Raw genomic sequence first — 24,524 nt, forward strand, 5'->3', positions numbered from 1 at the left:
CTTATAGATCATTAGGTTTGAACATGTAGAGTATGGCCCCAGCACATGCTTCTACAGAATGAAATGTTGCCACCTACACTGCAGCTGCCATGGTTGGAGACACCAGTTAAATGTCTAAACATTGTCTCAAATCTTTTAAAATTCTGCTTAGCTTCTATCAGACGCACATCGTCTTAATTTTTAAATTTTTCAGTGTGGGTTTTTCCTTAATATATATAATATATATATATATTTTATATAATATATCAAAGTTTAGAGTATAGATTAAAACCCCCCAAATTAATTCAACAGCTTTCTGACCCGAGGGCATTCCTTCCTAAATATCGGGGTAAAACTCAGAGCCGTGGTCCATGCTCTGCAACATCGGCTTCTGCTCGAGGGCTGACATCCTGCTCAGCATTTCAGCTGACAGAGCGTAGCTGTTGCCCGACTTCTCCTCGAACCAACTATCCAGTGCCCTTTTGCAATCAAAGTTGGCAATGGGAGGTCCATTAACGGAGATGGTCAGGAGATCACTGAGCTGCTCCAGCGTCAGCCGAGAGCGGTTGTTTTTGCGCACTCTCTGCAGTGCCGTGCGCCCCTTCTCGCAGCAGGCTGATGAGGTGGGAAGGACTTTGAGGATCTGAACCACTTTATTGAGGAGGGGGAACCTCTGTTTGTATTTACAAATGTGACTCAGCAAGTCTTTAAAACCGTTTTTGGTATAATAATCCACCTTCAGTTCTCGCCACTCCATCAGCAGACTCCCCCGGGTGTCCATCCCCTCTCTGCAAACTTCCCTGGAAAACGATGGGACTGTCTCCAGGTGTTCAAATATTTGTACCATATCCTCCTTCCCGTAGCTCATGAGCTCATCGGTGCTTCTGGGCCAAGCTGCAAGATCAAATACCTGACAGGCCTTCACAAAAGTCCGGCTCCGGGAATCGAACCTTTGGGCTAGGATCACCTGGGTTTTCTGGCAAATCTTTTCTCGGATCGATTGGAATTTGGCTTCAGCCACCCGTAGGTTTTTCACAGCGATGCCGTTAAAGCTTTCACGGAAGTTTTCCTCAAACTCCTGCAGGTACTCCCCAGGAGAGTCTGCTAGCCGGCTGATCTCCTGGATGGCCTCCTCTATTTTATCATCCACCTGTGACACCAGAAGGTACTCCCCTTGGAAGACGTAGGCGAGGCGTGAGAGCACAGCAATCACATCCAGCAGGAAGTAGATGAGTTTAATCGACTGGTAGTCCATCAGGAACTGCAGGAGGGCCAAGGCAATGGCAGAAGCATCTGCCCTTTGGGTCTGGCCACTGACATCTTTGAGATGGGCCACAACCTCAAGGTAGTCCTTGATTAGAGCATTGAGCACATTCTGCTCCCCAATGATCCACTTCACTGCTCGAATGTCCCCCAAGAACTCAGTCTCCTCACACAGAGTGGCAGCAGTGACCCTCAGCTCGCACATGAGTCGGGGGGAGTAACGATAGAAACTGAGCAGTTGCTTCAAATTGTTTTCCAGCTCCTCCAAGCACGGCAGCTCCTTCCCACTGATTGCATCCAAAATCTCCAAGTGGGGCCTGTGCACCATAAAGGGCAGGCAGAGAAGCCAGGGCAAGGTCTTTCTTATTGTCATGAACAAGTTGGCTCTTAGGCTGGCAGTAATGTTAGCACCGTCAACTCCTAAGCCAATAGTTGGCTTCTCATCCTGCAGTCGTATTCCCAGGCTGGAAAAAGCCCTGTCTAACGCTTGGAGGTAACTGTCTGTTGTAGAAAAGCCCAGCTCCTGAAGAGAGAGGAACTCAGTTGCTGGAGGCCCATCACTGCTGGTGTACTGCACGTAGATCGCGACGGTGTCTGCCAACAAATCATCACTCTGCCCATCCAGAATGATGCTGAGGAAGGGAGACTGCCGGATGCGTTCCACCAGGTCCTCCCGAAGAGCCCGGGCGATGTGGTGGATTAAGATCTGGCAGTCTCCCTCGTTCATGTACTGATCCACCACCTTGAGCTCACACTTTCTCAGTAGTTCTGCCAGAGGACGAAAGTCATAGTAGGGCCTGCCCTCTAGGGCCAGGTGGTAGGCTGTGTTAAAGAGCAGGGTCATGTTTCGGCACATCTCTTCTGTCTTCTCCGGGTGCATCCTGAGCTTGTAAAGCTGCAGGCACTTCTTGTGGAGGTTGCTCTGGCTGTGAAGCTTTATCGTGTGTATCTTGAACTGCTTTGAGCCAATGATGAAGGCTGAAGTCCGAGAGGATTGCACCGTGTACTGCCTGCAGACGTGGCACCACATTTCATTCAGTGTCGGGGAGTACCGCAGAAACCAAAACTTTTTAAGCCACTCTTGCTTAAAGCGTCGTATCCTCCGGCCCGTTGCAGAAGACATCTTGGAAGGCTCATCTGTAGCAGCAATCATGTCATTGGAAACTGATTCATCAGCCGAATCCACCTCTTGGTCATCATCTTCCATGATGGTGGGAACAGAGATGATGCTTTCTGAAGCTGTAAGAAAAAAGAGAGGGAAAAAAACCCATTATGGTATATACAAAGCTGATGAGCTAGAGAAGCATCCTACTGGTGACAGCAGAGCATTGCCTTATGAACTGGACACAACCTGCCTGCTCCTGCCCACAATATGCTATGGTTAGGATTTGAATCGTGGCATAAAAGGGAAAATAGATCAACGTTTCTCCATGGGAACATTGTCCCCAACATGCCACAATGGACAGCAAGACAGGACACTGCATCCTGGCCACCTGCACAATACATGGAGTGACCCACATATTCCCTTCCTGGCTGTTGGACAGCCATGTTCCTGGAGGAAATGAAACGTATCTTCAGAGAGGGACACACGGGTGTGTCACTGAAGGGGACAGAGAGGGCTTTCCAACAAGGGACACAGCAGGACATCATTTCATACACAAAGAGCACACATTTCAGTGGTACCACAGAGTCACTCAGACTTTCTTGGTAGCGCAGGAGGCACTGCGGAGGGGCTTCCGCTGAAAGAAAAGGCATCAAAAATACAGCAAACAAACTGTCTGCAATGGAATGTCTTTTTTATTGGCAGTGCATTATCGATTACAACAGCAACAAATAGAGCAAGTTGTCATACAGAGTCTTTCCCAGTGTTTTCCACTGTGCCCACAGCTTTATCAGCTCCAGTCCCACCTGGTCACAAAACCTGACAATGAACTTTCCACGGAACCACATGTTCACCTGAAAACTCAGGGCAAAACACTTCAGATGGGTACACAGCACACAGGCATCTCACTACTCTCCTTAGGCAGGGTTTGGAGAACGCTGTTACTTGGCAAGGCTTACCTGTGGGGTCTGAGAACTCGTGGAGCTCGGGTACCTGGGGCGGTAGCACAGGAGTCTCGGGTAACTTCCCAGATCTCAGCATGTCCAGCTCAGCCTGCAGCTCCCGGATCTTCTTCTTCAGCCGAATGCAGTTGGGGCAGAAGGAGGTGGTGGGGATTTCGTGGGAGTTGCCCCGTGCAGAGGCCAGTGACAGCTCAGTGGGGCTGTCTGCTTTGAGTGACAGGGGCTCTTCTTCCTCGTCTTCCAGAATGCCCATCTCTTTGGCTGAGCTGAAAGAGGAACCGTGGGGGACCTTCCATTCCCCCTCACTCAGGTTTCTGCTGAGGCTCAGTGAGCCGTGCTGCATGGCACTTCCACACCTCTCAAAGATGTCTTCAGCCTGGTACTTAGATGCTTTTCTGATGGAAAGAGGCGTACTCGTTGCTAGCTGATTCTCTTCAAATTTGGCGGACTCCAGGGAAGCTTCCAGGACGTCTTTGAAGATGAGATCGATCTTTTTTTTCTTTGTTTGGGGGTGGGATTCCCCCTCGTCACAGCTACGTTTGTAGGGGCTCTTTCCTTGCTTTAGGGTGGTGAGCTGGAGCTGTCCCCTCACATCCTCTTGGTTCTCCACATTCTTTTCTGACATTTCTCGCAGCAACATTTTGTCTTCTGGAAAGGAAAACGAGGGGTGGGGATTATGACCGGGAACCGAGCAACATCCCTCAATCTAAAACTCAAAACAAAACAAACAAACAAACGAAAAAAAAAAAAAAAAAAAAAAGCAGGCTGAATCCCTGCAGGTCTGCATTGTTGCATTACAAACCAGGGAACTGACACAACTCAGTGGAAACCGAGGCTCGCGAGAGGAGGAGCCCTGCTAATGGGCACGTCTGCAAAAACAGAGACAGTCCTGGGTAGCCACAGCCGAGTAGGACCCACACACTTTAAAGAGAAGAGAAACTACAGGCAGCTCCTTTAACCTGAAGGTACAACCGACCCGCGCTGGAAGAGGACTACGAGGTGAATGACTGGGAGGTGAATGAACTGATCGGAGTGGAACCGACTGCCCAAAGCCCAAGAGCCCTTCTGGCTGGCTGGAATATCTGTGTCTGTTTTGACTTGGTAAAAGGTATCAGGTGTACAGCAGTGCAGAGAGAGATTTGGACCATTTCATGACATCCCCAGTGTCTGTGCACAGAGAGGCACAAAGTTTGCAAGCCCCACCGCTCTTGTTCTGTCTGGAGGATGCTCCAACTAAAAATAACTTGAACTCTTAAACCCCAAGATACTTGTTGTCAGCAGAGCTACAGAAGGTGAATACCCTCTAAGGATGGGACGTCTAGCTTGTCCCAGTGGAGTCTAAGAGTGTGGCCATTCAGTGATTAAAAACCAAAAAAACAAAAAAACAAAAGCTACCTCATACAAATTATAATCTGCTTAAAATAAAGGGAATAGCCAGATTTCCTTACCTGGGAATTCAAAAGACGATAGGTTTGGCTCAATTTCCATCATTCTTCTATCTTGTGAATAACTTCAAGCATTGATGGCTTCCCAAACAAGACGCTGCTTTATGCTGATTTTTGGTTTTGTTTGCTTTTAAAGTGTATTCATGCTTTCGTAAGAGTTACGGAGCAAAAGCTACCATTCCCTCTCTAAGGAGAGCAATGCTAAGAATGCAAAAAAGATGCAAGACTCAAAACAGTTAGAGTAAGGCACCGTAGAAAGGGCTGGCCCAAATGGCAGGGATTTTGCACTGGGTTTTGATGCTGGCTGGCAAACCCAACCACTTCTTGAGTGAATCTGTAACAACAGATCTCCTTTTCAACACACCGACAGGAGTTTCTACGGGAAAAGCTTTGAGTCTCTGTCTTTGTATTTCCCCTCGTATGAATTATAACAACTACTAGCAGAGGTAGGGATTGAGAGAATGGATTCTTCTCTTCTTTTTACTGATTTTTTTCCCCCAGCCAACCAAGTGGTTTAGCCCTATGGAAAAACTAGAAGTCACGAGGCGAACTCTTATGCTGCTCCAAACTCCACTATGAGGTGGGTCAGAAACTACTGACAGAAACAAAACCTGGGAACCATGTTGTTTTTCTGTGAGTTAATCAAGTGTGCCACTTCACTCGACAGGCTTGTCTGCAGGGGATTTGAAACCTTTTAAATAGAAAGTGACTCAACCAACTCTGGTGCCGCTCCCTGACCGCCTCCCAGTGCCCTCCCAGCTGTGGCTCTGATACCTCCAGCAATGGCCCAAGTGATGCTCCATTTTAACAATGTCTCTGAGCTCTTTTTGTGAGTGCAGGCTGAGCCCAGCATGCTGCAGGATGAGCTCAACAAGACATCAGGGGGTTTCTAGGATGCTCTCTGCAGCCCTCTGGTTCTCTACCTGAGTGTAAGGTGGGCCAGGGCAGGTCCTGAGCAGTGCAGGACCCTGTCTGCAGCACAGAGCAGGCTGTGAGTTAACATTTCAGCTCACACAAACCAAGACACCATGATAAACCACGACTAAAAGACGTATCTGTATGGCAGGACATTTGTTCATAGCCTTAGTGCCCTTTCAGAGCAGCTGCTCCAAGGCAATAGTCCTTCTCTTGCCATACTTTCAGAAACTACTAAGCCATATGGACAACTAATGTGAGCATGGGATGCAGCAAAATCACTGCAGCCTGCACCTAACCACTCAGTCATGTCCATTATCAGAAAAAAACACATTCACACCAATGTTAATTCTGGAGTGGGAATTGCCCAAGTACAGCCATGAAGATGTAACACTGCAAGTGCAAAAAACTGCAAGGTGATGGAGAATAACCAGCTTTTTCAGGACATTTTGTCCACCCCACGATTAAAGAGGAGACACCTTTTACCAAGTCAAGGCAGCAACAGCAGCTGTGTAACAATATACACGGGAATCTTAATTAGAAAGTTATTTTTAGTGTGGCTGCCTCTCTGAGGCCCTGCCTGGAAAGAAACACCCTTAATTAACTCCAAGTCTCAGCACTGTGTAGAGGAATTAAGAAATCAAGGATTTTTGCCTTCCTCTAAAGCTTCCTGTATTGCTGACATCACACTGACCTAAAGGACTGCTGGGTTTGTTCCGGCATGGCTACTCTTTTAAGATAACAATTTTTATCCAGGGAAGAATCAGTCTGACAAGTACAAAGCCTCTTGTACGTTGTACATGCACTCTAAGGTTGTGAGACTAAGGAGTCTCTAGCTGATGTCGCGCTGATCCCAAATTATTTTTCTGAAGAAAGAGGAGATAAATTAAGCGAGGAAAATGGACATACAAACACACCAAGGAAATCTCTCCTGTATGCACACAAAATCAGCCAGAGCTCCTCCCTCAAACTGGAGCCAGAGAAAGCAGCACGTTCAGAAGGAAAACACAACGCCTGTCTGTGGGACCACTGGCTCGGCGATCTTCAGCTCAGAAGGTCTTGTGACAGAGGAGCTCTGTGACCCCTGGACTTTGCATCAGGCCCTGGCAGCACACACGTGACATGACACAACACGACACAGGACACGACACAACACAGCACAGATTTTTCATTCAGGATTTCTGTGACAGTCATCCCAAACGTTCTTCTCGCACACCCATCCATCCGGGCCACCCAGAGGTGCTCTGCTTCTAGAAATGCAGCCTGTGCCATCACCTACTTCACCCACCACAATCAGTCCAACGAGTGTGGCAGCCCCAGGGGACAGGGGAAGAGGGTGGGAAGGGAGAAGGACTCACCACTTGTGAAATTTCTGTTGATGGTCTCCTGAGACATACTGTGCAACCTCTTCATGTAATCCTCACTGTACCACACCCGCAGCTTCTCCCCGGGGCAGATGTCACGGCAGGCACGGAAATAAATCCTCTCACTGTGCTGGAAAGCCATCAAATTCTGCTCCCTCTCCTCCCTGGAGATGATCACATACCTGTGGGCAAGATGGCAAGGCAGGCATGAAGCAAAAACTTTTCTCCTGTGCTGCTCCCTCCCTCCCCCCCCTTGCACCGGTATGACAACCATGATGAAGCCAGAATGACCTTCAGAGAGAGCCACCAACACAGCCAGACTGGAAAGCATGGAGTTAGAAGTAATGGTGTGCAAATTGCAAGAGATCAAGGACAACAAGCATGGACACCCAGGGGACACTAAGCCAGTGGGTCCCATTTCTACTGTGGAAGGGATGACAGCAATGTACATCCAGTCTGGAGGAGTTTCTCTGCCAGTAATGGTGACACAGACTCTCATGGGCAGAAATTTCTTTGCCTAGTGATGGAAACAAGGACTTCTGGATTGCCCACCATCACTTCACATCTCAGGGCCTCCTCCTTTGCTCTCAGGAGTATCCAGAATATGTCAGGGCCCTTCTGCCTGTCTCTTTCCAAAAATCACCATCTTCCTTCTTAGCAGAAAGCAGATTTCCTTGCTTCTCTCCTGTCAGATGAGCAGAATTGAGATACTCAGGGCAAAACCAAGGACATCAACGTGCATGGGGGTACTTCCTGGTTTTCCAAAAAGAAAGCAAGGATGTGCTGTACTGGAAAGTTATGCACTTGGGCATTCAGCAGGGTGTGACATAAAAATAGCCCTGCAAGTCTCAGGAAAGTCCAGCACCATGTTGTGGGGATCTCCTGACAGTGCTGATAGAAAGATCGCTTTCCAGGCAGAGATTTTGTTTCCCTGATTTAAAACAGATAAATTCCAGCTCAACAGAAATCCATTCATTCCCATTCCAGACAACTGGCCCTCTGTGCAACTTGGTAAGACACAGATCTATAGCTAGGGTCACATTATTTGCTCCCCATGTTCTTTCTAGAGGACATGGAAAAAGGCTTGGTAACACCAGATCCAGCTGCAATCAACATGAGCTCCCAACACCCAACACCTACCCAGGCCCTGTCATGGCAAATGCAGACCCAAAAGCAGATCTGAACAGTTCACAACTAAAAGCTTCTTCTCCTCTTATGCCCTTTGCCTCTATTATTCAGCACTCCCTCCCAGAGTAATATTAATGAAGGCAAGCAGTGTGTGGCTCCCCTGACACCTGTTGTTACTATTCCTTGCCCAAGCATTTCTCTAGAGCTCACAGGTATCCTTTGGCTTAAGAAAGACTTTTTCTTTGAAAGAAAGCCTTTTATTTTTTTTTTTTTTGACTTTAGAAAGACAGTTTTTTTCCTTGAATGCCCCCCCTCTCCAGCCATGTGCACACACAGATAAAAGACAGAAGCCCACCTGCATCTGAGCACACCAACCTATACACATCAGGCCTCAAACTTGGTGTCACGTCCTGCAAAACACAGAACACAAGCCTGCAGTGTCTCAGGCTGCCCGGGGCTTCAGCAGTTCTGGGTTTTAATGTCAAACAACAGTGCCAAGTGCCTGCAATCAGCTGTGGTTTTCTTAACATGTGCTCCCTGGGATGCTCAGCAATCTTTGTGAACTGCTTAAACAGTAGGCTCTGGCACTGCCAAGATTAGCAGAATGTTGGCTTCTGTTCACTCTTATTTTACTTTTCATCGTGAAACAAAGGAACTTTTAAACCATCAGTTTGTGCACTGCAGAAGGAACAGAGGCCTGGACCAACCACTCCACAGAAGGTATATGAGGCACTCAGCCAGCCATGCAACACACAGTGGTGTGGTCAGCCTGATGCCCTTGCACAGGAGATTCCCAATCCCAAGCAAAAAAGCCAGGATGCTTTCTAGTACCAGCTAAGGAGAGACCCTGCAGCTGCTCTGAATCCCCCTACCCAAGCATCAGCTGGAGCAATGACAAGACCAGGCTGCCCCTGCAAAGGAGTTTGGTTACCTGTAAAGATTCATCACCCTGAACTCACAGCTCCTTATATACAACATAAAGGACCCATTGAGGAATTCATGGGGCAGTGGCAGGATGGTTTGGTGCATTCTCAGCCAACTGCATTTGTCAGTGAGATTCAGAAAGTTCTCTAAAACACAGCATAGGAAGGGGAGAGCCCCTTTAACTCTTCCCACCAGGGCTCACTTTTATTATGCAGTATTTTATTAACCTTGAGCGTGCTTTTCCTTTTTTGCTGCTCTCCTCCTGCCTCTAAAGCCCTCCAAGTTTCTGCCTGAAAGTGTCCTTCAGCTCTGCTGCCCTTGTCCTGTGGCTCTGGCTGTGACAAGGAGCTGGGACCAGAAGGCAGGCTGGGTGGTGGGAGCTGCAGTCCTGCTGCAGCCCTGCAGCACTGCCAGCCTGCCTCCTCCCAGCCAGCACCCTGCAGCTGGGATTTCACTGCCAGGAGGCAGGCAGAACACCCTTAGCAAGTGAGTTGTGGAATAATCCAGTCACAAACATGTTTCTTCACAGCTGCTGGCTGCTAGGAACTCGGTCATGCTCTGAGAGAGAAACCTTTGCAGCTGAGATGCCTCCCTGAGGTCAGGAAAATAGGGATGAGATCACCCACATAAATGAACTTTTTGAACCAGTGCTGCTCTAGTGAGCCCAGGGGTACAAATGACACAGGTTATGAAGTTCTGCATAAAATCCCAATTCCTGTCAGTCTAAGACACCTTGTGCTGCTGTACACCACGTGTTAGAGGCAGGTGCTTTCCTGAGGACAGAGGAAGCCACTCAGCCTGCTCAGCCTGGCAGGGCAGGAGCTGCCTGCTGAGAAGAGGACAGGAGAGGTGTCACCAGTCTGCCTTCACCAACATGACTTCCCAAGGATGAAACTCTCGTGTCCTGAGCAATCCTTCCTGGGAAGTTGGCTGGGAAGTGGCCAACTCCCCCCCTGATGCCAAACACTCAAGATGAAAGGATGCAAGAGGGGTACCTTGGTTTGAGATGCCCAGGAGAGGCACAGCCAGGCTATAAGGCATGGGCTCTCGTGCACAGAGGGTTTTCCAAGGGACTGCCAGTCCCAGGGGAAGTATGGGGTTGGGACTGCCATTAGGGCAGGCCCAGGCACCCAGAGTTTTCCCAATCCTGCAGACAGGCATTGCTACCAGCTGCAAATGGGTCATTTTGTGCCCTGCTCGGTCCCTGGGACGAGCCAGGCTCAAGAATACCACAGATCCTGGCCAGGCCACTCAAGAGCAGCCATTGCACCAACACAGACCATCTATGACCCATCTGCAGCTCTTATGGAAAGAAGCAATCCCATGGCTGGTGGAGGCACAGGTCCTTGCTCCACAGGGACACCTTTCCCATAGTCTCTCTAGCTCGCAGCAAAACAAACATCCTTGTCTTCCTTTTTTTCTAAGTGACAGCCAACTCAGGACACCAAATTTTTAAGTTTGGGGATGACCCCAAAAAAGGTCAAGGTTTTTGGTTTTTTTTTTGGTAGCTGGAACCATTCCAGCTCATGAGGGGAGCAAAGCAGCCAGAAGAGACAGCAAGAAGGGACGAGAACCCCACAAGTGGAGGAAGGCTCAGGCCCCTGCCTACCCTCCAGCTGCCCCCTGGGTGCTCCAGTGCCTGCAGGGAAGGGCCACTGGGCTGTCTCAGATGAAAGCCAGGTGGCCCAGAGCCAAGGCAGGAGATCCTGTGCAAGAGAGCTGCCCCCAGCCCAGGAGATGCCACAGAGTGCCCACAAACCTTGCCTCGAGCTCTCCCACAGTGAGTGCCTCCAGGAGAGCTGGCACCTCTGACAGGTTTGGTACCAGTTCAGGTCAGAAATTGTACAAGAGAAACAAATGACTCAACAGCAGCTGTGTTAAAAGTGTTTGGTATTTATTGAGTTTTTAACAAAAATACTTTTTAAAGAGAGGGGGTTTTTTTTCAGCGTATACAAGACACGGGGATACCGGGGTCGAGCACAGCAGTTTGCTTTGACATGGGCACTTACTTCAAGAGCCAGTTAAATGATGGCAGCAGGAAAAAGTAACCCTTGTGAGCCAGTACAGAAAAGCCACACCACCCAGGGGTCTACACAAGGCCAGAGATATGTCCCCAGATCTGGGCCAATCTGTAACAGTGCACAGAGGAAGCTGGGGGAGACATCAGGCAGTTTACATTACAAGGTCCTTTCTCCTGAGCAGAGCCCAGCCTTCTGGGGGTTGTGTTTAAGGCTGAGCCTTAATCCTGTACCAGGATTCTCTCTCTAAATGCATTTGTGTGGGCAACCTGATCGCAGAGAGGATGCCAACTCCCTCCAGTGCCCAGCATCTGTGGGAGTGTCCTCTGCAGACCTGAAAGAATCTCCCTGCACAACATCAGAGGAGCTAATCCTATCAAGTATATCCATGGGAAAACATCAGCAGGGACCAAAGAATATAAAAATATAAAATACTACTTCTAATATGTAGTAGCAGCAGCACTATATTGACTCAGAAAGCCTTTAAAAACATTATCTCCATTTTTTCAGTTCTCTGCAATTCATTGGATCCACTTCTACCAGATTTCCACTCTCTTCAACTGAAGAGAGAATGTGACTTTTGCAGAACACAAATGTTACAACAGAAGTAAAACAACATCCTCAGAGGAAAGTGAACAAGTACTGCCCTGGTCTGGCACCAGCACAAGGAATGTTCTCTGCATGAAACCAGCATGGGCCATTCCTCAGAAAGGAGGTTTTTCTCCTTGCTTGTGCAAAGGCATGGCTAAAAATAAATTATCTGAATTAGAATCACAGAATATTTAATAAGAAGAGAAAAAAGAAAAGCATGTCAGGTAAGCCTGACACAAGAGACATTCACTGAACCTTTCAGAAGAGAAGCAAGTGCTCTACACTTCAAAGGCCAGGCCAGACATCAAGAAGATCCTTGATGATCACATAGAACATGCCAATCTTCTGTGATGCTGTGTTGCCTACATTCACATCCTGCTGAATTATACAGCTTTTTGGTCAAGCCCAAAGACCAGACATGGCATGATGATGCACATTTACATTGGCTTGAAATTTTTTAATTTGCCCACCTCCACACAGAACAGGACATTCTGGAGAGTAGCAGCAAGCTGTGTGTGGGTAACACCTCAGCCCTTTTCCCTCCTGAAGAATATTATGATAACAGCCCAGGTTTTTCCAGGGATGGGGGCAGCATGATAGGTGCAGATGTGCAAATGAAGGAGAAGGCAAAGGTTTTGTAAAAAACCTGCCACAGAGGTTACCACCACCTGAGGTGACATTGCTGAAGCCCAGTTTCAGAATCGGGGTTTTTACATGGGAACTTCATGCAGCACTAAAGCAATGGAAATGCTGTAATGGAAGTACAGCTCTTCCTGCATCTGCATGGGGAAAGAAAGCACTACAAAACCAACACGTCTAAGATTTTAACGTATATAGATGTGAATTTAGATTGTAAATTCTTTGTGATAGACCAGAGTACAGATCCCACCCTAAATCACCCTAACTGCACAGTAGCTGTACTGAGGTTGACAGAATTAAGAGTGATACACAACCAAACTGGTTTTCAGAAGCAGGCCCTGCATCTTTCATCGTTTCCCTGCAATCTCTCACATTTTGAAGAGGGTGAAGTGATTCAAAACTGAAGATGCTAAGGTGAGAAAATAATAGCAATACAATGTTTTAACATTTTAACATTTAAACAACTTATGTTTAAATGTTTTCATATTATGAAGTAATTCTATTGTAACTACAATAGTGAAGGGCAGGTTAGGGGTTTCTGACAGGAGCAGAAGAAGACTGAACGCTTTGATAGAAGTGCACGATAGTGCAGGATCCAGGCACATGCCATAGCAGCCCTTCTCAGTAGCCTAAAACTACACAGTGCTCAGACCTGTCCTGTCCTTGTTGTGCCTCCTTCCCTGCACAAGCTCTGCTTTTATGCCCCTCTCCCCAAATCTCCTTGTATTTCACAGCAAGCCCTGGACTGTCCATTATTGCTGAAGGCAAGACAAAAATAATGAGCAGGAAGAGGCTTCAGAGCCATAAGGATGTATCCCTGCCCAGTGCACGCTGCAATCTGCAGGAAGATGATGGGAAGGGAGCAGTAGGGTAAATCTGTGGGTTGACTGCCAAGGGAGCTCTGTAGTACAGTGTCTCAGTAAATATGGTTTCACAGGCATGAGAAGAGATCAAGAGAATGATTCCTATTGCATTTCTTAAGCTTATAGTGGGTTCAAAGCATGGGGAAGATCATGAGAACTCCTAATCTTCATGAACAGAGAGATGTTCTACATCTCAAGCTCTGTAAGATTCGAGATTCCTCTTTGCCACTGCAGATGGCCAGCCCTACTATTCAGCTGCAATAATTCATACTGCCCTGTTAGCTAGAGGGGGATGGAGAGGCTGGGGTGGCTGCTGACCTTCCCCACAGAGCACTGATACACATGGAAGAGGCACGCAGCAGCTCAGGAAGGGGAACTCTTCTTCTCTTTATATGAAGAAGACTAAAAATGGTGTTTTCTCTTTCGTGACCTGGTAGTCCGTGCAGGAACAGTCTGTTTTGGGGGGTTTTGGTTAAACTCTGCAGTGATCCCAGGGGGCTGTTTTGAGCAAGCTGCTTGTGGAGGAGCCCCTTGGGTGACACTAGAATCCTGTACCCTATGGAAAGCTTGGACCCCATCACGGATTTCTGACACGGTCTGGCACATTTGGCCAACCTGGCTGGTGAGGTCAGCCATCCTCTGGCTGATGACATTCATGCTGTCTGCCATGTCTCTGTGAAGAGCCAGCAGCTCCTGGCATAACTGCCTGAAGAGGTCTGTCTGCTGTGTGTGGGAATGGAGAAGCTGGCGATGGAAGCTGGAGAGGGGTGGGCTCCTGGTGCAGGGCCGTGGGGGTCTGCAGGACGAGGTGGGGCGTGAGGATGGACGGTGAAGTTCTGGCCTTTGGCTGGAAGCTTCTGAGGGCTGTGATGAGGAAGAAGGGTGGAGGAAGGAGGACCCAGAAAGCTGGCTGACTCCTGCACTGGCCCTCTGCAGCGACGAGAAGCGGTGCTCCCGAGAAGTGCCTGGCATCTCCTCATCTTCATCATCTTAAAGAGAAGAGGAAGTGTAAATTATTCAAGTGAAATCCCTCGCAACTCGTGACTTCTGTTTCATGGTATTTTAAAGCACATGGAAAAAGAGTTTTCCCCTCCCTCAGACTGCCAGTTGAGACAAGCTCCTGATGCTACTTCAGTGTGCAGGTGCTGCTGCAACATTAGCAGCTGGGTGACATAAGAAGCCTGAAGAGCAGGCAAACCCAGTCACCTGTGGAGGAATTGAAGCTACCATGGTATTCTGTACACAGCTTTGTCCATGACTATGTATCAACCCATTTCAGACAGTAACAATGACTCCCCTTTCCCCAAACCATAAGTACCTAGAATGCTCCAGCACTTTGGAGGGACAAAGGCTCCTGGCCTTTGGTTCAGTCTCAGAACACATTCTGTTTCTCATGCCAAAACCCTGCTCCCATGTCATTCTTTTTACATCCTCTCTGCTGGGAAAAGCGCAGACATAGTATTTGCTGCTTGCAAAGTCTGTACCACAGACACCACCATCACCAAGATGAACCAGGCAGTCAGGGGTAGCAGCAACAGGACCCTGAATTAGTCAGAAAAGTATGCTTGATGCAAAACCAAACCAAAATGCCATGGCAAAGTTCCCATTAGTCTGCTGAATATCTAGTGATGTGCCAGTTGATGGGTACAGACACACCAAGAGTAAGAAGAGATGATACTTCACTTGTTGCACTAGCTCCTTGCACATGCTGTATTCATTACTTCTGAAGCAGCACAACTGGTTTCCAAGAGAGATGCAAAGAATGCCCAAGTCCCACTTTGTCACTTCCTGATGACTTTTGTCCTTCCTTTCCCACTAACATCACTGCAGATATGACATAAGACCAAATGTGGCAGGCAAGTGCCACCTGTGAAGTGTTAGTTGGCCCAGTTCCCAGGAAGTTATCCCCTCTTTCTCTCCTTTATATCCCTAAAAGTTCACTGACCAGGAAGTTGCACCTCCACACAAGAGTGCATGCATCTGAGGAAAGAACCTGCAAAAAGCAGCTTGTGGTTCAGCACAGGAAGGTGGCTGAGAACTGTGGTGTAAGAGAATTATCTTGGAAAGCAGGGCCAGTAGTTCCTTACAAAACAGTGAAGAAGGGAGCTGTTATCATCTACCTTTTTCACAGCCCTTGTGCTGAGCATTCAGACCACCAGTGAGGAATCGCTAAGGGCTTGGCCTCAGAGCATCAATACCAGCGACCACTGGAAGATGGTTACCATGCAGTGATAAGTTAGTGCCTGACACATGATTCTCAGCCTGACAGTCCTGCTGTTTCATCGGGGTGCATGCAAGATGAAGAACTCCTAACTCTTTACAAACACTTTTTCACAGACTGGATGTAGTCGCGTTTCTACTACAGATGTTCCCTCACTTGTAGGATTTTCAGACTTCTCATCCACTAAGAAAGTGGAACCCGAAGAATCCCTGTACTTAGAAGACAGGAAGAAAAAGGCCTAGATAAACAGATCAAGAAGATGATCTTAACTTGGAGACAGCTTTTCCCCAATCCATTCCAACACCCCCACAGTCACCAGAGCAAGCGGACTTGAAACCAAACACGGCAGTAAGGACCCGCTTGACAAGGCCACCCAGCATCTCACAACACACCCAAGGCTCTCCTGGTGTCAAACTGAGAAAAATGCAAGCATAAGACAAAGAGGTGTTAAGGCATGGATACTTACAGCTCGTTGACAGGCTGTCAACCACGTCCAGATCTGCTCTCTGGAATCTCTCTCTGGATGCTCTCTGCATCTGGCGTGAGGAATGCAGCTCCACGGCTCTCTCGCGGGCGGTCAGAACGATGGCCGAGGGCCGCCCCGTGCTGCTGGGGCTGGAGAGGGACCTCTGCATGAATGCCAGTTTGTCCTTGGTCCTTCTCTTCATGTCGTCCCATCTGTGTTTAATGTCTTTTACAGACCTGGGAACCCGGCTGACTGATGTGATCTGCCTGGCTATGGCTTCCCAGATCTTATCCCTGTCAGCGTGGGACAGGCGCGCTGTCTCCCTCCCAAACAGCATGGCTTCGTTTCGGGTCACCTCCGTGACCAGAATGTCCAGTTCTTCTTTGGAAAACTTGGGCTTCCTCTTTCGTTCAGCCATGTTCCTTGGGTTGAACATCCCACAAAGCACAATTGGGTGAAAGGAAATCAGCGCAAAGCATCCCCCTGCATCCAACCACTTGGGTAGCACTGTGTAGCACGGGAGCAGAGGAGTTTGGTGGGATCCAGCTCCCCCCCACCCACAATAACCTCTCAGTTTTCTCAATGGCACCAGGAAAAGACAGCCACTTTGTTTTTAAGGGGCAATTTGCAAGCTTAGGAAGAAAACCACACCAAGTGACACCAGTGTGAAGGAGCTTCACAGTTAAAAATGAAATTCTTACACTTTGCCCCATGCCCTGGCTTAGGTATAAGAAAAAACAGTACAGCCTCACATCTCCTGCCAGTTTGTGCATGGAGAAGAATCACAAAAACTCATAATCACATTGAGGAACAAGCTTCTAAGGTGAAACTGCTTGAAAGTGGGTTCTTGAGGAACTTTAGAGGCCTGAAACGTATCTTACTGTTCCCCCTGGCACAACACACAACGGGAACTTTCACACCACCCTTTCTGTTGCAACCTGTAGGATGTCAGGCAGAGGCTGCACCAAACTGCTTGTTTTTTTTCAAGGGAGGAAAGATTTCAACTCAACTCACAGGGCAATTTCTGCCACTCGCTTTTCCTAAGGAAAAGTCTTTTCTTCAAACACTGGGGGTACTGCGCACCCAACATTCATCTGCTGCACAGCAAGCTCTTCTTTTCACCCAAAAATGGTTGCTCTTTCCCATTGTTCTCAAAAGAAATGAGGCCACCCACTTGTTTTTCCTGGCAAGGCTTTGCTGTCACTGCTGCTGACAGGAGCCTGCACCCAGCTTCTGGCCCTTCAAATGAACAACCTGTGGCCTCAGTCCATTGAGAAGAAGAGGCAGCCACCCTGAGAAAAAGCAGTTTAGTCCAAAGGGAAGGGGCATTATTCTTTTCCAGACAGTTGAAGGAAACTTTAAAAATAAATAAAACATCAGTCCTCAGTATGGCTTTTCACCGAGGGGAAAGAACGAGGCAGTGGCAGAGCTATTCCATAGGGAAGGAGAAAACAGACCATGGGAGCATGCAGGGCTGCACATCACCAAGGTGAGATTGTGGGCAGGAGAATAATCTCCAGCCTGAGCAATGTCCATTTGTGTATAAGCACACAGAACAGCATGGAAGGGATCAGAGGCCATGGAGGAGCAGAACTGCAAGGAAAACTTAGAGTATGCCTGGGTTTGAATTGTAACAGAGTGAAGTGAAATCCCAAAATGGTTGTTCTTACAAAAGACTTTTATACATCTACAAACAATTAAAGACAGGGATGCTGGGAACTCTTCTTCGAAGAGTTCAACCTTTCTGGTGGTCCTGTCATGTAGTTCTTAATACTTTCTTAATATTTTGAAAGTTCTCAAATAGAAATCTGCACCAGCAGAGAACACAACATTCATCTGAGGTAGAAGACTTCAATGTTATTATAAACTGCCCCCCCAAAATTATCACTACAACACTACAAAATTAATGTTTAGAAAGGATATTAAGATGTAGCATACAAGAAATAGGACATCTTAATGGTTAGGACACCACACAGCTGTAACTCTGAAGTGATACCACAGAAAGTAAATGGGCCTATTGCCCATTTACATCCAGACATCAATTTTCTTTCTAGTTATTTTTCTACCAAGTTAAATGAAACCAAATATGCTATTACTACTAGATAACACTTTTGGTTTCATTTAATTTGGGACCTAATGTAAGCCTCTTTGCAACATTATGGGGATAAACTCTGGATGGGATGGCTCAGAAGAAATGACGTTTAATCCTAGAGTCCCAGCTGAATGCCCTGCCTCTCACAGGCAGACTTTAGCAGCCCCAAAAATTCTGCAAAATTGGTGTTTGGTGTAAGGAGAGGCCTCAGCATTTTTCCCACTTGCACCACGTTAGGGATGGCACCACTGGCACCTCCTTAGAGCCAGGGTGCCTTCCAGAGCTGCCATGACACAGCAGAAGAGAAGGTTTGGGGACACACTCGTGTGAAAGGTGCTTGCTGGCTGCAGACCAAGAAAAAAACCTGGAGAGGCAGAGTGTGAACCCTGTCAGATGGCATTCCAGGTTCTCTGTAGTGCCATGCCACTGCTGCTTAACCAATCTGACACTGCTGGGGTTAACAGTCTCTGTTAACCTCGGATAAAGCTGGAAAACCAGCAGGAGATGCTGCTCAAATCCAGGCCACACACAGGGAGAACTGGGAGGTAAGTGCACCAATGTATTTCACTGGGACAAACAGAGATGCATCCTGAAGATGCTGTTTTGGTGAAGCTTCGTTTCTGGAGGGCCACAAGGAATGCTTTGGGAAGATGGCAGTGAAATGATGGAGCACCAGCAAAGTACTTTGCTACACTAACCTCAAAAAAACCCCCCAGAAACAACAAACAAACCAACTCCAAAGGAAAAATGAGTTCTCCCAGCAGAGCACTGGAAGAAAGGAAAAGGCACTGAGCAAGGGAACGTTTACAGTTTGATTTTTATCATATTCAGTAAAACTGTGTTTTGTGTATACTGTGTGCAGCACAGTACCAGCAGTGCCTCCATGTGGTGGAAACAAACCTTGACCCACAAGCTCCTCTGGGGAAAAATAAGAAACTGTGTTCTACAGTGTCCCTGGAGAGGGGTGAGCTTACAGAAGTCTCTCCAGAACTGCTCAGAGATGCTGGTGAGGTCAGGAAACCTGCACGCCCTCTTCCCTGCTGAACCTATTGCTGCTGTCCCCAGCAAAGCTGTGCCCAGGGAGAATTAAAGCCATTTTTGCTCCTTGATAGGAGGAATCCCATCAAGTGCACTTAGGACAACTTGTGGTAGACCTCAATATTCTTCAGATTTCAGGTTTTCCACTCATCTGCTCCAGCATTACTTGGGTCAAAACTATTTAAGTGAACTTAAGTATTCCAGTAGCAAACTCACCAGGCAAAGATTTAACGAGTTCTGGCCAGTTTTAATCATGAATTCAATTAACGTTAGGATCCCAGCAGGCACATTAACATCCTCCTTATAAAAATGCAGACAGTATTACTGTCAGGGAGATCTTTTTTCCCCCCATGTGTTTCCTCCAGCTTGCAGTATGTCCCTAGGAGTAGTCACTGACCTTCAGATTTATCTCTCCAGTGATGCTGTGTGGGTTTTATTCACCTCCAGAGAAGCCCCCACTGTTGAGGTTGTGAATTCACACCTCAACCCAGGTCAATCTGAAAGTGTGAGACAGCACAACTATTCCTTTAAAAACATTTGTGATGAACAATGATCACCTCACAAGGCACCAACCAGCTCCCCTTCTCTTGGTCTCTAAGACAATCATATAATTTTTCCTAGGGGTCTGAAGCAGTTTTTTTACAGAGACCACAGTCCTGGAGTAGTTTAGGATCCCTTTGCTTTGTTTCAATTTCACAAATAAGAGTATTTGCTCCACTTGCTGCAAGGTAACAGAGGCCAGTTTATGAAGTTCAGCAAAATTACCTGTGCTGATGGCTTTTAGCCTCCCTGAACACATGGGAAGACACAGTAACCTTGACTTAAAAATGAATAAATTAAAAGGCCCTGTAAAGCCAAAACAGCAGCTCAGTACTTAAATGATCTACAGATCTAAGCTGGTCCTGGCTTTGAATGGGCTGTTGGAGCATCTGGCCAGAGCTCCCTTCCAAGCTCTGTTATTGTATGGATATCAAATGGCAGAGCTCTCCATTACAGGGAGGTACAGAAGACTTTCAGGACAGCCTCCTTCCCTGTGACCTCCTTGTTCCTATGTTTGTAGGGGAAAGGGAGCAGAGAGGAAGGCAAAGGAGAACTAAGTGAGGAAAGTTTTGCACCAGCCTTTTCATGTGGGCTGTGAGGGAAGGGATTAATTTCACTTGTGCCAAAAGCCTGAGAACTCAGGTGCACACATGTAAGAAGGGACATGGACTATAGATGCTGGAAACCCCACACATGATGCTCTTCACTCCAATAATTCAGCTAAACACCACCAGTTTGCCAGTACTTCATCTATCCTGCACCTCAGTCTGGGCCAACTGATACAAACACAGAGGAATGTTTTCTGGACTTTCTGAATTACTTTCATTTTCTAGTCAGATCCTTTTTGCTTCTTTTTGAAGAGGCCTCCAACAAATGAACAACAGCATTTCCTCAGAAGTAGCCACAAAAAACCAGCTGGCCCTGTGTAATCCTTCAGAAGCCCCAAGAACTCCCATCAGCAGTTTTATGGCTTGGGTCCAAGAAAGCACCAATTTTGCTGGAGGTTTTCTGTGCTAACTGGACACCCTCAGCCCCCAGAAAAATAAAAGCAGAGGAGGAGGTTTGCACACACCACTGGAAGTCAAAGCCATGGAGTTTCTTAAGGTATTGGAAACAACAGCACTGTTGTTGATGAAGGGGGAGTTATTCTTGTGCCAGCAGGCACCTGAGGATGCTCCAAAGCATCAAGAGTCTGTATTGACTGACTGACTGAAGAGGGAAAGAGTAAGAGGATGGTACTATTGCCATGCTACACTTCATGTAGCATGTAGCATGTCTCCCTGACATCCACTGCCCTTTGAAATTAAACCAGCAAACGCTGCAGTGTACAAATTTTCCTGAGTGGGAACATGAAAATGGACTCAGATGTGGCAGTCAAACAACAAAAACAACAGCCAGATCTACAAGAAGAGAGGAGTCAGCCTGAGCTGCCCTTCCCATGCCATACCCACCTACCCAGAGGGTGAGTAGATCTGCTTTGCAAAGCACTCCAGCTGTGAGTGATGGCAAAGAGCACCATCTGAAAAACAAAGAGAGTGCTGTCTGCAGTGTCCTGAGAGCACAGGTTCTGGGGGTCATCTCCAGGAAAGGAGATGTCCTGGAACAGTCTATGGGGTGCACCTCAGAACTGCTAACAAACCAAATCAAGACTTTGGGAGGACCATTACTGTCACTTCAGCATCCATAACACTGCTATTAGAAAAGATTTTCAAGAATAAAACCAGAAAGATCAGTAAAGGCTGGCACAGCCCGCACAAGTCCTTTGATACACCCTTTCTTCCCCAGAAGAGTTGCAAACATCCCCTTTCCACAAAACCATCACCCCCTTGCCTTTCAAGGCTGAATGGTGCAGACCCACTTGGGCTGAGACTTAACTATGGCAAATGAAGGTTCAGACAAGAACATTCTGTTCTTTGGTGCTGGGACAACAAGCAGTGCCCATTTACATCCAGACATCAAGCTTATGTTCAAGTCAGCAGGAAGTTTGTCAGAGGGTTTTTGCTTTCCAAGACTGTTTTCCTTCCCCTAGTCATCCAGATCAGATGGAGATCTGGATCTAAGCAGAAAAATCTCACTGATTTTTGAACTCTACATTCGTTACTTCAAGGTAAATGTCCCCCTGCCTACTTGTCAACTGTGCTACTGCTTCTTTTTGGAGTGACAACTCCAGCCCCAGCTCAGGTCTAGTGTTTTCTCTCATCCAATAGTGACAAACTGTAACAGCTGGAATTCCTACAGAAAAATGGGATCCTCTGCAGAACTTTCTGAATGCAAGTGCCAGAACAGCTACCATCCATGTGAAGAGCAGAAGTGGTGCAACCAGACTGGACCAGCTGAGTCAGCCTCACATCTACCTGTACTTCACACTCTCTCTTCCCTTCCTGAGTGACAACTAAAAATTCTGGACAAGCAGCCCACCACCAAAGCAGCTCATTCCCACACTGCTTTAATGCCTCCTTGACAACAACTGCTGCTAAAATTCACACCTGAGAGCAGTGTGGAATAAACCCCAGTATATCCCACCATCAGAACCAAGAACTTGATGTGTTTTGCCTCCACCTCAGAAGGCTGCAAGAGTGACCTACATTTTGCAGATACATGCCAGAGCTTGAAGCATCACTGGGAAACATGATCCCCATGTCCAAACCAGAGCCAACCCCACTCCTCCTGGTTCAGTACCGATTGGTATTTGGGTTCTGAGCCCCGGGGCCAGCAGAGGGAGCAGAGGCACACACAGCATTTCGGTGCTGGAAGCTGCAGCAACTCCCACTCCATGTTTCTCCTAACACAGTAAAACTGGGAACTACCGATGGCAGCCACCACCAAGGTAATGCTTCAAGTGAAATCCAGAAAGAAAACAAAAGGAGCACCTCTTTCAAAGCCTGTCTAGTTGGAAAGGACAAAAACATAAAAAACAAAAACCCCTAAGAAACTCAAATAGAATCAAATGTTACTCTGGGGACAATGCAAATATTTGAACATAAAGTAAAAAAAAATTAAAATGGAGTGAGCTCTGTCAGCATTTTTAAGAGTGGATAAATAGGATTATTTTTACCATTTGTTCTCATTCCAGAAAACAGCCATTCTCCATACACACACCCTTGTTTTAGTCCATTTCAGTGGATCTGACTCCAAAGGATTTTCAACACAGTGAGGTACGAAAGAGCACAAAACACACCCTTAAGGTGCTGTGGTGTTCTGGCTTTCTTTTCTGTCACTCTGAACAACAAGGAGTGTTTGATGTCCTCTCTCTGGGAGAAAAGAACCCCAAAAGGGAAGGCAGAAGAGAACCAGACTCACCTCATCCAGTTTGCTTTGGTTTCATCTGTCCCATCAATGGATTTGTAGCGGTTGTTCTTATCCACAATCTGAGGAACAGAACAGACGAGGCACTAAGAGGCATTTTCCTAATTACAAATGTCAGTTAATACAGAACTATAGATGCAGCTGACAAAACTGTTAACAGTCCTAAGATATAAAAGATTAATTTCCCTTTCAGGACAGGGCTGAGACATGCATTTATTTTACAGATGGAAGTGCTGAGTTGCATTTCCTATCAGCAGCCCTCAGGTTTTTTTCCCCACCTCTAACTCAAGTCCCACATCTCATGTCTTGTAACCTTATCACTCAGCCCACCGAGATCTGTTTCACAGACTAACCAATGCTTTTAGTACTATGGAAAAAAATACAGGTTTTCACCCTCTCTGCAGGTGTTTAAAAAACATATACATATGGTACTTAGGGATGTGGTTTAGTGGTGGACTTGGTAGTGTGGTAGATTAATGATTGGACATGGTGATCATAAAGATCTTCTCCAACCAAAAAAGATTCTATGAACTCAACTTGGATGTCAAGGCATGTGGTCTCCTTTAGTCTATCTATCTAGACTAAAGCTGTTAATTCTGGCAGGTTGCTGTGCCATAACTGCCACAATAATGTATTCATGTGGGTCAGCAAAAGGTCATCAGAGAAGGGAGAACATGACCAAAGCCTGGCTCTCCAGGCCTACAAGTCCCCCAGTGCTGAGCTACATGGCTGGGATGTCACTTTTTTGGGGGTCACGCCACTCACCAGCCACGAGAAGAATCCTGCAGACTTGTCCTGGCTAGAGATCTGCCCTTCATAGGGCCCGAAGATGTGACCTTTGGGGATCACCTCGTTCATACAGCGCACATCGTTCTCCCCGCTGGGCTCCTTCACCACCTCCATTCCAGGTGGGATGGTCAGTGCTGCTCTGTCAGGGATGCCAATGGGCACTGGGGTGTCAGACACAAACACGGGGGGGCCATGGTTTGGGCACTCATCTACGAAGTACTCCTGGCAGGACTCACAGACTGCGGATGCAAGGGCAGGAAGGGTTAGGTTGGGCAGACGTGATGCCCGCGGGGGCTCGTGCAGCTCACAGGACACACAGCACTCAGCTCCTCAGCATCCCTCTCCTAGCTTGGCTGAGCCCCTTCCCCAGAGCCCACCCTCCACACACACACAGACACTTCACTAGCTGCTCACTTGATTCACCACATGTCTCCCAACAAGAACTTTTCCAGACCCCACACCTGCCAGACCCAGGTCTGTGCCCACCCCAGTGCTGATGCCCTTCACATCTTCACCACCAACAGACACACAGGGTGGGGAAGGCCCCATCCCAGCCTGCAGAGGCAGAAGTTGGGGGCTCCTGGCACATCCCAGATTATCAGCAACATCCCCAAGCTGCAAGGGTCGATTCCCCACACAAACCCCACACATTTGTTCCTGAAAACAAACTCCTCCTCCAGCCTTCATTCTGCACCCATCCTGTGGGTGCAAACCCAAGGCCTATGATTTGATATTCTGCAGGTATGCCAACATAACTGGCACCAGTTTTCTTCCCCAAAACATGGGGGAAAAGAATTGTCATCTCTGTCACGCCCCTTTTGTGGCCTCTGAATTCAAGCCTTTGGATTTTGCAGACTCTTGGGGTTTTCCCATGCACAC

General features: G+C 47.4%; 2 protein-coding genes across 4 annotated transcripts in view; both read right to left on the reverse strand.

Annotated features, from left to right (window-relative positions):
• Positions 1-283: 283 nt before the first annotated feature.
• The window catches only part of PRDM11 (PR/SET domain 11), a 41,309-nt gene continuing 17,068 nt past the window's right edge, over positions 284-24,524 (reverse strand). For 2 of the 3 annotated variants that reach the window (XM_030452029.1, XM_030452028.1), the window contains exons 4-8: positions 23,622-23,884; positions 22,851-22,918; positions 7,025-7,212; positions 3,304-3,954; positions 284-2,481 (exon numbers count right to left, since the gene is read on the reverse strand). In XM_030452029.1, coding sequence (XP_030307889.1) covers positions 317-2,481; positions 3,304-3,954; positions 7,025-7,212; positions 22,851-22,918; positions 23,622-23,884 — 3,335 coding nt within the window. In that variant the 3' untranslated portion in view covers positions 284-316. The remainder of the gene's footprint in view (positions 2,482-3,303; positions 3,955-7,024; positions 7,213-22,850; positions 22,919-23,621; positions 23,885-24,524) is intronic. The other variant, XM_030452030.1, reaches the window with a different exon arrangement.
• LOC115598440 (myb-related transcription factor, partner of profilin-like) lies at positions 11,180-16,442 on the reverse strand. The gene is made up of 2 exons (XM_030452031.1): positions 15,881-16,442; positions 11,180-14,182 (listed from the first exon to the last, which is right to left on the reverse strand). The coding sequence occupies exons 1-2, from the start codon at positions 16,314-16,316 to the stop codon at positions 13,596-13,598; spliced, it is 1,023 nt and encodes a 340-aa protein (XP_030307891.1). The 5' UTR covers positions 16,317-16,442; the 3' UTR covers positions 11,180-13,595.

This window comes from Calypte anna, chromosome 5A (genome assembly GCF_003957555.1).
Source record: "Calypte anna isolate BGI_N300 chromosome 5A, bCalAnn1_v1.p, whole genome shotgun sequence".
Lineage (NCBI taxonomy): Eukaryota > Metazoa > Chordata > Aves > Apodiformes > Trochilidae > Calypte > Calypte anna.

Excerpts from the sequence above, each read along its gene's own strand:
- LOC115598440 (XM_030452031.1), bottom strand. The coding sequence starts at position 16,316 with ATGTTCAACCCAAGGAACATGGCTGAACGAAAGAGGAAGCCCAAGTTT. Across the intron at positions 14,183-15,880 it reads TGACAGCCTGTCAACGAGCT|ATGATGAAGATGAGGAGATG; the intron begins GTAAGTATCCAT and ends CTTCTCTTTAAG.